At 40.4% G+C, this 13,648-nt stretch overlaps 1 protein-coding gene across 10 annotated transcripts in view; it reads right to left on the bottom strand.

Annotated features, from left to right (window-relative positions):
- ANKRD17 (ankyrin repeat domain 17) overlaps positions 1–13,648 on the bottom strand; it is an 85,943-nt gene that overhangs the window by 8,127 nt on the left and 64,168 nt on the right. For all 10 annotated transcript variants that reach the window (XM_035547552.1, XM_035547574.1, XM_035547560.1 and 7 more), the window contains 13 exons: positions 13,291–13,402; positions 12,963–13,108; positions 11,356–11,498; positions 10,457–10,670; positions 9,165–9,340; positions 8,181–8,343; positions 7,505–7,600; positions 6,279–6,395; positions 5,302–5,473; positions 4,024–4,471; positions 2,892–3,047; positions 2,534–2,683; positions 393–2,041 (listed from right to left, as the gene is read on the bottom strand). In XM_035547552.1, the coding sequence (XP_035403445.1) occupies positions 393–2,041; positions 2,534–2,683; positions 2,892–3,047; positions 4,024–4,471; positions 5,302–5,473; positions 6,279–6,395; positions 7,505–7,600; positions 8,181–8,343; positions 9,165–9,340; positions 10,457–10,670; positions 11,356–11,498; positions 12,963–13,108; positions 13,291–13,402 (3,742 nt within the window). The remainder of the gene's footprint in view (positions 1–392; positions 2,042–2,533; positions 2,684–2,891; positions 3,048–4,023; positions 4,472–5,301; positions 5,474–6,278; positions 6,396–7,504; positions 7,601–8,180; positions 8,344–9,164; positions 9,341–10,456; positions 10,671–11,355; positions 11,499–12,962; positions 13,109–13,290; positions 13,403–13,648) is intronic.

Here is a 13,648-nt window from a genome sequence, read left to right as displayed (position 1 = left end):
CAAGCAACAAGTTATCACAAACCAGAATAGTTATTAGCTGGTGGCACAGAAAGAAGGTGGAAACAACAGCCAAGTGTTTTATTATCTCAGCTATTGCAGAAGAGTAGAGTGGAATGGCAAAGAATACAGCTCGACTTTTATCAAGCTCATCAGCTCCTAAATAGTTATGGGATTTGACAGGTGGCACTTAAAAGGAAGATGAACTCAGCTATGCCTACAGAAACAAGAACAATAAACTGTATTAGAGCATGCTTTCATTGCAGGGCAGACAGTGATTTACCACAAATAACCACAAAAGCCGAGGCAGAAAGTATTAAGTCTTCAAAATGAAAACACGCAGCAGTTATTAGAAGAATACATTATGAAGATACGAACACAAAACACAGACTTACCTGAGGGACTTGGAGCTGGCCTCTGTAATGGTGGCCTAAAACCTGGGGCTTTGGAAGTATCAGACTGATGTAAAGGATCTGAATTTGGCAAAAATGAAGACTTTCCTGACAGCATAGACTCTGGCGTTGTCTGAGATGAAACGACAGAACCACCCCAGAAGGCATGAGCAGACGTAGGACTGTTTTCGAACAACGTACTAAAGGGCCCAAATGGTAAAGTAGCACTGAAATTGTTACCCATGGACTTGTTTGCTGGATGGGCTGAATTTTGAGAAGCACTTTGTGTACTTAAGGTAGAAGGAAGCTGCACTGAAGAAGGAACGCTGTGGGGCCTTTTAATGTGATTCACATTGAGGACTGCGACAGAAGAATTTTGCACAGGAGCTGGATTCTTATGGACACCACCAGTTCCATGGACAGGCGGTCTGATGGCAGGGGTTTCCATCTTAGCTGCAGGCTGAGAAGACCCCATTGATGTCTGAGACATGGGATAGGTCATCGGGGCATTTGTTGGACCTGCCACAGGAGCAGATGAGCTCGTTGCCACTAAATTGGGAGGCACAACCATTCGAGGATCTGGTGCAGGAACCTGAGGTTGCTGAAGAGGGGGTCTTGCCTCTTGCAGAGGAGTTCCCGGAGGCTGTTGATGAACAGGGTGCACAGAAGTACTCCCAGAACCTGTACTGGGCTGCCTACTGCTGGTCGAGCTGCTCACTTCTACTGCTGGCGGACTACCCACTTCCTGATCAGATGAAGGTGCACCTTTATTCGGAGAGGTCGCTGCACAGTCTGAAGGACTGCTTCTAGAAACGCCTGCTGGCTGTGCAGGAGGAGAAGGAGATGATGGGGAAGATGCAGGGTAGTGTTCTTTGGCAGTAGGAATTGGATATGTGGCATTCGTAGCCGCTGTGCTGGTGTTACTTGCTGTGGTTGTCACCGTGGTTGTCGTGGCATTTGACGTCTTCACAACTGTGACAAAAAGCTGCCTTCTGACTGAAGGTGAACTTGGACTGCCATTTGCAGAAGAACCAGGCACAGTAGAAGCCACTGAACTTGTTGTAGCTGTTGGACTAGTTGTCAAAGAACTTGCCGAATTCACCTGAGAACCGCTGCTGTTCTGGCTGTTATGGCGAGGCACCATGTGAGGTTTAGGTGAGTTGGTAGCTCTTGCAGGGCTCAATGGCCTAACGGGAAACGGCCCCCACGTGGACTGAGCTGGTGGGAAAGTACCTCCAAAGTGGGTCATGGGCAACCGAGGTGGACGGATTTGCTGGAAAGTCTGAGCAGCGAGTAAAGCATGTGCAAACTGCGGAGGAGGATATGCTAATGGAAGAGAGACTTGGAAACCAGGCCTCACGTTATTCACTGGATTCTTAATGGTTTTGTGATTGGATGCTGAAGAAATTGCAGGCACGGTGAGCGCAGAGGCAGTCTGAGATGTTGATGAAGCAGCTACGGTGGTCACTTTGATCCCCACAAGAGAACTGTTAGCAGCTGTAGTGGTGGCAGGTGTTGACGACCCTATTTTGGAGTTCGCAGCAGAACTTTTCAAGCGGTTCTTTGGAATAAGTTCATCGATTTCTTTATCTGGGTCCTTAATCAGAGCATTAATCAACTGCGTGGCCTGTCTCGTCGATTCCGTGCCACCCCTATAAAACAAGAGGAGGGGAAAACCAAAGTGCATCGAAAACATTTACACACATTAAAGTGCCTCAAGCACAGTATCCAGCCTATCTTCTGTCATACTAACAGAGAAAAAAACCTCTCAGGAGTGAGGTTGGCATTTTCTTGCTACTGACTGTTACTTAAGAAGCTCAAGTTGAGTACTCTAACCAAAAAAAAAACCTGCCTCGTCAGAAAGTTTACTTGTCTAAGTATGCCTACATATTTAGGCATGCCCAAACAAGTACATTTCTACCTTCTCCACCTTGTCTTCAAAGTTTTCTTTTGTACAAAGGCAAAGTTAGAAGACCCGCAGTTCCTCTCTATTTCCCTCCACACCATTTGTCTCCACTAGCCTAAAGCAGCATCTATTTTTTCCAAGGGACAATCAAGTCAAACCTTTCAATTTTTCTATACAGAAGCATGTTCTGCCAAGAGAAAATCCTCACAGGAACGAACAGATGGAGTGGCCTGCTTACCTTATTGTTATTATTCTATCTCCAGTTTTGTCCTTCTGTTTGTCGATATCTATGTGTGCTCCTGTGCACTCACGTATAGCATTGATGTTGCATCCTCCTCTGCCAATGACTCTGGATATGACAGTTGATGGAACAGAAACCTTCTTGGATCTATAAAAAAAGAAACAACATTAGCTAGGAAACGCTTCAATGGCATGAAGAAAAGGGCAGATCAGCCACAAGAACATTATGAAGATTAAACCTACATAGCAAAAACTTGTTCTAGGAAGAACTGCATTCACTAACCCCAGAGAGGTCTACACTAATTAAAATGATCTGAAAAGGGATAAAGGTAAAATCAGGGGAAGGTTCTGCTTACCTTCTTACAACTTCCTTCCACCCTTCTTCCCTTTTCTGACCACGTTTAGGGCTAGCGATGGTTAGCTTTCCATTTGGAGAAGAAAGGGGAGAAGGACCAGATTTCGTGCAAGTAGACAAGGAATTACTCGTCACTTCGCTGATAACTTCAGACAACCTTTAAAAGAAAAGAAATTCTCTCAGTATGCAGGGTCACAAAGAAAACAACAAGAATGACTTCCTTTTGGCTCAATCTCCAGCCCACCAAAACTTCTCTTTCAGCACAAGGAACACAAAAATTAGAGTGCACAACCCAGGTTAATAACAACACTGGGTTAAAAGTAGGTTACCATCACCAGCCGTCCCCTAGAAAGAGCTCAAGGGTTTACTTCCTTTTTCTAAAGCATTTGGGTCAGCACCCACTACAAAATTGCAACATCGCTTATGCAGACTTAAATGATAGTTGTATCCCAGGAACTGGAATTTCCAAGGAATAAATTCCTACTGCTCAACACCTTTCACCAAAACACCACAGGTCACGAAATACCAAGTTATCTCAGTGTTAAGACCTTGGGTTCTTAAAGTACCATACAGTGGCTGAAATGATACACTGCATTTTAGAACAAGTACTGCTCACCAGCAGTTAAACTTGAGTGTATCCAAATGGGTTTGGGTTCTAGAGCTAGCACAGAGGTCTCTGAATAACTCTATTACACTGATACAGTACAGCTCTTCAAAAGGCAGGAAAGTACTTCTAGACTGTCTCCAGCTCAAACCTTTATATTAAAGCCAGAGTAGCCTTAGGCAAGCCTGGAAGAGGAAGACAGCAAAAAAAGCAAAGCAACTACCACATAGCACAAAAAGCATTGTATTAAGAGGAGGTGGCTTCAACTGAGATGCTTACATCTCCCAGTAACCTAACAGTTCTTAGTTTCAGATCCACGATCATGACTCCCCCTTCAGAGCCTACTACTCAGTTCACAGTCAAACTGCAAAAGTTATTACACTCCTCACGCACTACAGCAAAGACACAGGGCCTTGTTCACTTCCTAACAAATAATTTAAATATGCCATGTCCACAGAATTAAGCGTGCAACTTGCAAATGTCAGGCAACAACCACTTTAAATAGGCATACGTTGTCACAGCAACTTACTTGATAGATGATTTGCCAGTAACGGCTTTCCTCTCGTCCTTTGGGCAAGTGACAAGGACCGATGGTTGCTTTTTGTTGCTCTGTGTGTTAGTAACGGCTGTGGAAGAATGATTGTCACTTTTGTGGCTGCTGTTGCTATTGCTGCTTTCATCGCTACAGCTGGAAATCCTCATGTTGTCACTATCACCACTTTCACTAGTACTGCTGCTCTTAGATTCACCATTCACTTTTTCTGGTTGGCCATAGGAAATTGGGAGCTGGTCATCAAATATGATCTGAACATTATCAGGGGCTACTTTGTTTTTCCTGTTTTTCCTTTTGGAGCTTGTTGTGGTGATGGTATTATTCCTTTTCCCATGAGAACCCGCTAAAGTCGTCCAAGTTGCAGATATACCTATGGTGGTTGTAGTGGTAGCACTAGGAGGTTCCATTGGGACCTCTGGATCATCTGATGGAAGAATAAAAAACCATCACTAATTCAGCTGGCTTGAGGAAGCCTGTGTGGTTGTCTCTCCCAAATCACACTTGTCATGTCAAATGACTCATTAGCAACCTTAAAAGAAACAAGCAGAACCACTAACTAAGCAAACATTTGTAAAACTAGTATACGTATACATGTCATACAATGGAGCCTCTCCCCTGATTATGGTAACTCGTTAGTATTTCTTTCTGATCTTGGAACAAATGTGAAACTAAAAATCAGACGTGGAAGACAGCAACAGAAGCAATTACAGTACAAACAAACATGAAACCACAGAAACAAAGTTGTTAAGTACTCCTTCTTCTTTTAGCCTACCGGAGTCATGGAACTATCAGTGAAGACCATTTCTCAGCACAACGTATGAGATGAAGCTCAGGACAGGAAAGAGCCAGTATTTGAATGGATTAAAAAAAATGGCACACATTTGGAATTTTAATGTTGCTTGTTTTTTTTTCACTTGATCCAAATTATCATTCAGTTTGTGAGCTAAAGAGTTATTTGGCCAAGTTTCAAGTATCGGGACCTGGAAGAAGAAACATGCTCAAGTCTTCCCTGTGGTAAACTTAACCAGTAACTCTCACTGAAGCTTCTGTCAGCAGTCTCTAGCCACACCAAGACACTGGAGAAGTCATCACACTCATCTATGGGTTTCACAGAAAATGTAAACAGAATGTAAACAAAAGCAAAGCTCAGCAGGTCATAAAGACTGTATTCAAGTTTTGACAAGAAAAGCCATTGGAATACTGGAAATAGAATCAGACGCATGTTTCACAAACAAGGCAAATGGTTTACATCACCTTCAGCTTTTAGCTTCTCTTTCTCCTGAGCAGCTTGAAGTTCAAAATTCTCTTTGTTTTTCGCTTCTATTTCTTCTAGCTTTCTTCTTTGTTCTTCTTTTTTCTTCCTCCTTTTCTCCTTTCTTTTCTCTCTTTTGGCAGCCAGAGCCAATCTCCTGCTTTCTTCCCGCAGCTACAAGTCAAGCACATTGAACAGTATTACAGGATGGACCGTGCATTTCAAGAAATGTAGATGCTTTCTATTTCCTAAGAAGCTGAACCTGTGTTTTAGGCTAACACATTTATGAAGCCAAAGCTCAATTCCGTGATCTATATATATTTCTACACATTTAGATCTTCCGAACAGATTGTTCACTCATGTTAACAGAAGGTTACTGTAGAAATACAGAACACTACACAAAATAAGCAAGTTATCTAAAATGATTTTTCAGGATTCTTTACGCAACCTTGTGCATTTCAGCAGTACAGTCCAAGCACATGTCCCTTTCAAATATTAGGACATGAAATGTCTTCCGCTAGCTTGGGTACAAAATGTGCACTCATTTGACACTATACTTCTACTTAGATTTTTCCATAACATTTTTACTACAGTACGATGGCTTCCAAGAACATGATTAGTGCATTTTACTGTATTAAAAGACAAAACAGGCGTTAGACCTAAAATCTATACCAATGTGACTGGAAAATGCTCACCTATAATGTGCCTGGCAAAAATATTCTACTTAAAAATCCTTTTTTGGTACAATACTGCAGAGGAAATTGCTTTATCAGTCTCTTGATCCAATGAATCAGAGTCAGGAAGTAAAGTATGAAGACAACCTTAATAACTGTATGTTCATCTCTAGACATTCCAACTACAATGATTACACATACTCCTATAATTCAATACAGACTTTCACAGATCTTAGGATCTTGAAGGAAGGTGAAAGTGGAATTTTAATCAAATAAATATTCACAACTCCAAACTCTTAACTTGCCTTTTCCAAGTCCAGCTCTTCTAAAAGAATGCTTGCATTTTTGTTGGCTTCAGCAGCCTGTCTATCTTTGGCTTGAACAATTGATTCCATACACAGGTGGCACTTCTTCAGCATCTCCTAAAATGATAAAGTCCATGAACCTTCTATTTGAAGAAATAAAATGGCCTGTGTTTGAATATACATTCTCAAGCTTACACTAGTGATTTACTGACTGCTTCATTACCTGTGCATGAGATTTTTAAGGGGGAAAAGTTTTGCATTATGCCACTGCAGTACTATCACTAACATCCATGTTAATACTAAGTTAACCTCTTATAGGTAAATAAGCTGCAAAAGACTCATTTATTGATTTTTTGAATGAGTAGTGACATAGCACCATCACAGAGATGGAACTGATTTTCCTTCCTTTCCAGAATAAGACCATAATGCCAACTGCAAATTGTTAAAAAGGCTGACAAAGTAGCCTTCCCTGTCCCCCCCAGCACTTGGGAAACATTTCTGTGTTATAGTACTACTCACTAACATATATTAGTTGGATGGCAGTAAATAGGCTTAAATGCATAGGGTAGCCAGCATCATGCAAGTGACCATTGGTCACTGCTACTGGCAATAAAACACATATCAATTTAAACATTTGCCCTTGTTCAGCCTCAACATGCTCATAACAAATTGAACCCCATAAAGAAATATTATGGCCACATTTCTCCACCAGTTGCTCTCCTTATACTTCTTTGCCCTAGTCATGTAGGCTGAAGGGCCACCTAATAAGCTGTTTAAAAAAAAAAAGCTTTACTGTGAAGTATGGTTTCAATTTTCCTTCTTGCACAAGCTTGAATGTAAGTGTGAAGCTTCATACTTAAGCTCACTCTCTTGCAGAAGTTAATTATCTCTACCTCACTGCAAAAGCCATCATAAATTCAATAGAAACATACTCAACAGGAGGAATTCAGAGCAGTCTGAGGAAAGGACAGGGAGAACACTTGAAAATAAACATGCACATTAAACAACACTGCCCTTACCACTCCATTCACATCACAAAGGTTTACTAAGTTACAGTAGCTGCATGCTCCCATTTTTTCCATGCATTTTCCCCTGAACACTTTTCAAAGGGACTTATCATTTGGCTGAAATTCGGTGCGCCAAGCTAAAGAGTACTCAAAATATCTACTCTAAAGCTGAGTAACAGTACTGTTCCTTCTGAAATATTTTCTTTCTTACAATCTTACCTTATCAGTAATAGTTGCTATGTACCTCATACATTCCGAATCTGATGGAAACTGGTTTACTTCTTTTACTAGGTAGCGCACCACTTTTACATGACCCTAAAAAAAAGAAATACACAAGTAATTAAAGAATCTGTTCTCAAGTTGGTCTTGGTACAACTGTACTTTCATAAACTTCTATATTTTATTTTTGGTAGTTTTCAAATGCCTGGCTCTGGCAACTTAAAGCTATAAATTGGAAATGACTGTAGGAATCTACTACAGCACTTGAACTACACTCGTGCAAAGAATCATCTCAAGTCAAATTGGACTAAATCAAAGTTAGTTTGTAAAGTGCTCATCCTCTCTTGCGTAAGAATCCAATCCAATTTTTATAAGTTATTTTTCTAGTTCTATGTCATATTACACCTCTTCACACAAATACATAGCCATCCATTTTCTCCTCTCTGACCCATGAGAACCAGACTGTACTATGCCCATCAAGCAAATTTCTACTAGAATTTAACACAGACACTATACAGGTGACATATATACTTGTTTTTGAACATTCAACGCTAAATATTAAAACTACTTCACATTTTTGAAAACACAGCTTGTCAGTTGTGTTCTGTTTATTCCCGCTATGTACGAATGATCAAGACAATATTAATCAAGACCAAAGCTTAACTTCTCATTCTACCTTTCGAAAGGCTGCCATAAGAGGAGTTATTTTCCTGTTATCAGCAGCATCCACATCTGCTCCAGCTTGAACTAGCAGTTGGACAACATCTAGATGCCCTCCATTTGCTGCCAGCCACAGTGGAGTATTCCCCTTCTTGTTACGCACGTCTATGTGAGCTCCTCTACAAAAACAAATACGTTCAATCAAAACAGTGAATCAGATTTTAGTTACTTACATCAACCGGACTTGCAAAAAATTCATGCAACACCTAAGAAAATTAGGCTAATTTGATAGCCACTTGAACAGAAAACATGCATTCACAGTGCTTCAGCTTCTGAAATTATATTTTTAGTTTCTCTGATGCTGTTAAGAACCTACAGTTGGCCTAAAAATCATTTTAATACTCTGAATCTTACCGTTTGTCAGCTGTCAAAAGATTTGCTAATTACCTCATTAACTCCCATCCATTAGTACACTCTATTCCTCAATAACTTACTGAGAACAACTTGTGAGGTTGCAAGTGCAAGCAAACATCTGGTGCCGCTACTTGGAAAGTGTCGTAACCAAAAGTTGCTCAAGCAACAATTACTCTGAATACGCTTTGTGATCAATTTATCTCAAAAAATATAATAATGTGCACATATTTTGCTTTTTACCAGTTTTACACTGCTATCTAAAATGGAGGTATCAGGTGTACATGTATCATAAATGTGAACTTCAAAAGAAACTGTTTATTTCCAACATTTACAAGTCAGGGAGACAGAATAAGCTTAGTCCGTCTGCTCAGGCAAACAAGAACACTAAACGGAACTTTCCTTGATCACTCTTATTAAATAAAATTATGTAGCTACTAATGGTCAACAGACAGAACCTTTCCTATTCCTTACTACAGCGTATATTGGAACATACAGGTTTGAGAAGAGCACATTCAGGATCATCTTTAAGCAGCACACTTTCAAATACGGAATCACAGAATTCTAGGGGTTGGAAAGGACACAGTACCTGCTAATAAGAAGCTCACAGAATTTGTAGTGCCCTTTGTCTGCTGCAATGGTTAAAGCTGTATCTCTTGAGGAAGGTACTGGAGGAGCATTTACATCTGCACCTTTGTCCAGCAGAACTCTGCCCACTTCTGCATATCCACCAGAAGCTGCTTCCATTAATGGTGTGAGACCAGTCTACAACAAGCAAGCAGAAAAAACAAGCAATGAGTTTGAAGGAAGTGGGGGGTAGGTTCACTTAAGAGCTAGGACTAATTTCTACTTCCAGAAGCATTATTTCAAGTTCTGCTATAGAGCCTCTAATTGTTACCTGGCCAATTTTGTAATAGCTTAGTGTTTTGTAGGAGCAATCCCCTTCAGCTGCACCGAGAAGAGCTTTCATCGAGCAGCACTTGGTAGGAAAGACACAGTGCACAGTGCCCTTCTGCTGCTGTGGTGTTGACAGACACTCAAAACCCGCTGCTGTCACAATCTCAAAACCAACACAACCAACCTTATACAGCTGAGGATCAGCAAAGTACCACACGTGACGTTGTACAGATGATGCAAACCCCATTTTCTACCTTCATTAAGAGATCCTACGTAGCAACATCCAGAAAATACCTGGCCAGGTCAGGGGCACATTACTTTAACTTTAGCAAGGAGGATACCTACCATCAGCAAGCACTGAACAGCTCCCTCTGAGCTTCTCCTTGGCAATAACTACAAACAGGGGAAAAGGAGAACAGGATGCCACATCTATGGCAGGTCTGTGTGGGTTTTTTCTTTTCTTCCTCTCCTTTTAATTTAGTTTTCAGTATTCTAGTAATTTTTCTACTAAACAGTCTTCCTTGCAGTTTCAAGAGCTGGGATCAACGGACAGACTCACAGAAACAAAAATTTCCATTTCAATTCTGTTACCGCTGTGGATAGAAGCGGCTAGACAGATTAGATCATGAGCATAACAACCTAGATCAAGAATCTTGACTTTTTGAATTAAATTCTTATATTTTTTTCAGGTTAACTTGTCTTAGGCTTGTAAGCACCTGAAGATGAAGTAAGACTTCAGAAGAACTGCTTCTCTTTCAATGAGCTGTATATGCATACAAATAGTAGGTCTTCAAATACAGCCATTATTGTTACATTGTCTTTTTGTCAGTGTCAGAAATACTGAATTGAGCTATGGCTGATGTGGACTTGGCCAGTTCTGTTCACTTCCAAGGGGCATGCATAAAAGACAAGGAAGTCATCAGATGACCACGGTGAAGTCAAGACTTTCAAGCATATCTTTCTGAAGGTGTATTTTCTTCTTACCTTAGCTCTATGTTCCACATTAGCTTTTCTATCAAGTAGCAGGCTAACCACTTCAGTTCTCCCTTGGAAACAAGCTAGAGTCAGTGCCGTATTTCTATTGGTCTCTATCTGGGCATTTATATCAGAGCCCATGTCCAGTAATAACTTCACAGCAGCAGTGTGTCCATTCATGGCTGCCAACATTAAGGGAGAAATGCCCAATTTGCTACCAGTTCTGAAAGAGAAGAAAAAAAAGCTTTAATCAATCACATATCTGAAATGACTTGAACAAAAAGAGTGAAAACAGAGTACTTAACCAAGAGTGAAAGTCTACTAAGCAACTACTACTGAAATAACAAAAGGTTCTTGATAGCAGCTTTGGACAAATACTTCCATTTAAAAGATAACAGGTATGTTGCATTTTAATTGCTGTAAATTCAAAGGTCTCTCTTATCAGGAGCTTAACTTTTGCTTTAACGTTTTGACCTGTACAGTGCATGGCTGAGCTACTTTCTCCCATTCAATGGATGCAAGAAGCATTACATACATGCAAACACACACAGATAATCTTTCCTTAAACTAGGCATCAGGAATAAAAACCTTCTCTTATTTAACCCAGAAGTAATTTCAAACTGGAAGACAAACCAGATCAAGAAGAAATATTTCTATCTTGAATCAAGCACAACTGATAATATATGATATAGGACAGAAGTTATCAAAATACACAGAGGGAGATGGAAGTTAAGCGAGCATTAGAAAAATCACAATCAAAACCCTTCCTTCCTACCTGAAGCCTAATACAGTTAAGATAATACATTGCTTTCTTTCATGTAATAAACAATAATTTGTTCTACTTAGTTATCAAGAAAACCTTTTGGAAAGTGTAAAGACCATGAAGAAGCAGTGAAAAGGAAACTTGCCTGGAATTGATTTCTGCCCCAGCATTTAGCAGAATCTTGATAATGTTCACATAGCCACCAGAAGCAGCGAGGCTTAAAGGTGTGTAATCCGAAACATTCCTGTGCTCTTTGTTTGCCCCTCGAGCTAGCAGCAACTCCACCACCTGCAGTGTTTTGAAAAATAACATCTTGTTCTCTCTCAAACTTGCAAATCTGACAAATCTATCCAGGGCTTTTCAAAACATAAATATACTGTTGACACCTCCCAGAGAGGAAGCAATTTTCACAGAATCACAGAATCACCTAGGTTGGAAGAGACCTCCAACATCACCTAGTCCAACCTCTGACCCAACACCAACAAGCCCTCCACTAAACCATATCACTAAGCTCTAAATCTAAACGTCTTTTAAAGACCTCCAGGGATGGTGACTCAACCACTTCCCTGGGCAGCCCATTCCAATGCCTAACAACCCTTTCAGTAAAGAAGTTCTTCCTAATACACAACCTAAACCTCCCCTGGCGCAACTTGAGGCCATTCCCCCTTGTCCTGTCACCAGGCACGTGGGAGAATAGACCAACCCCTACCTCTCTACAGCCTCCTTTAAGGTACCTGTAGAGAGTGATAAGGTCGCCCCTGAGCCTCCTCTTTTTCAGACTGAACAATCCCAGCTCCCTCAGCCGCTCCTTGTAAGACTTGTTCTCCAGACCCCTCACCAGCCAGTAAAAATGAACACTGAGGTGAAAACCCTCTGTGTTATCCCCAATCCAATAACGTATCACTTGTTCCACTTTCATCTTGCAAGCATAAAACGTGTTTTGATTGGTCCCACAGAGCTGAAGCCAAAAGCTTTTTCATTACAAAATTTTGACTTGAAATCAGATATCTGACATCTTCTGAATGGCAATAAAAAGCCTAAAAAGCTAGCAACTTTTAGTAACATTTTGTCTAAGGAAGTAATCATCTAGCAAAACTACAGTATTCTGCACCAGGTTCCATAGCTTCCCTTGGGGCCTTCGCAACCCAAATAGAAGCATTAACAGAAACACACACTTGAAATTTGGAAAAAAAAAAAAAAGTCATTTGTTTCTGATCATTTGTGTTCTGATTTTCTTCTGCAGTCACAGAACACAGTATTTCTGATAATATTAAAATGACTTCCCTTACATTTACTTCTGATCAATCATTTGAAAAATGGTTTGGTATTGTTATTAACTGTAGAGATCTACAGTACTCTGATATCCTATGTCCTGTGCAGAATCAACACATTCCTTTGGCTCCTATATGGAGCCCATTCATGCCTAGCTCCAGCTTCTAAACAGGAACATTCATCCCATTTACTTTCCTATTCACAACTAATTAAGCTAGTAAAAGCCCTATAACTAGCCCCTAGTTATAAGGTCTGTTACAGAGCTCTGGTCCAGCCTATTAAAACAGAAAAAGAAATTTATCACACATGTTGCAATACACAACTTGAAAAATGTTAAGCTCTTTGCATCTTTTTAAAAAAAACACCATCCTGAAACAGCATGGTGAATTAAGTTACTACAGATATGCTGGAAAATACTTGGGTATACTGACACAAAACGTCATCTACAACCCGCTTTTGAAGACTTAAGTTTTACATCACCTCTTGTCTCCCTCCTGAACAAGCCAAAGACAAGGGAGTGTCCTTGGTTCTCTCCGACTGGGCTTCAATATCAGCTCCGTTATCAAGTAAAATTTCAACAACACCCACATGGCCTGCTGTGGCAGCCAAAATAAGTGGAGTAAATCCTAGAATGAAAAAGTATGTTTGAAGAACATGCATTCGTAACTTCAGGTTAAGTGACATAAGTTAAACCACCAAGAAAGCAAGCCTAAAAGCTTCACATAAAGACTACATTTACTGTCTATTTATTTACTGTGGTACACTGGAAGACTAGAGTTGGTCTGTACTGCCATAGCAAAATACCTACCTTTCTTGTCCCTGTGTTCAATATTGGCTCCTCTCTCTAGCAGTGTTTGTACTAGTTCCTCATGGCCACCGGCACAAGCAAGTGTCAATGCGGTGTCATGATTACTCTCAGTCTAAAAGAAACAGACATCATATACAAGATAAATAATTCCTTTTAGGGTACAAACTCTGTTATAAGGCCTAATTAGCCAAAGGACGACTGTATCTACAACAAAAACTTTTTGTAAGCTTAAGACCCATCTACTGATCAAGTACCTCAGTTTACTTTTGTGTTCAATTTCGTAACAGGATTCCACTACTCAAGTCAACTCTGTTGGTAGATTTAAGAACACCTGACAAGAACTAAGATTGCTCAAAAC

The sequence above is a fragment of the Cygnus atratus genome, chromosome 4 (genome assembly GCF_013377495.2).
Source record: "Cygnus atratus isolate AKBS03 ecotype Queensland, Australia chromosome 4, CAtr_DNAZoo_HiC_assembly, whole genome shotgun sequence".
Taxonomy (NCBI): Eukaryota; Metazoa; Chordata; class Aves; order Anseriformes; family Anatidae; genus Cygnus; species Cygnus atratus.
This window is presented reverse-complemented; position numbering and strand designations above follow the sequence as displayed.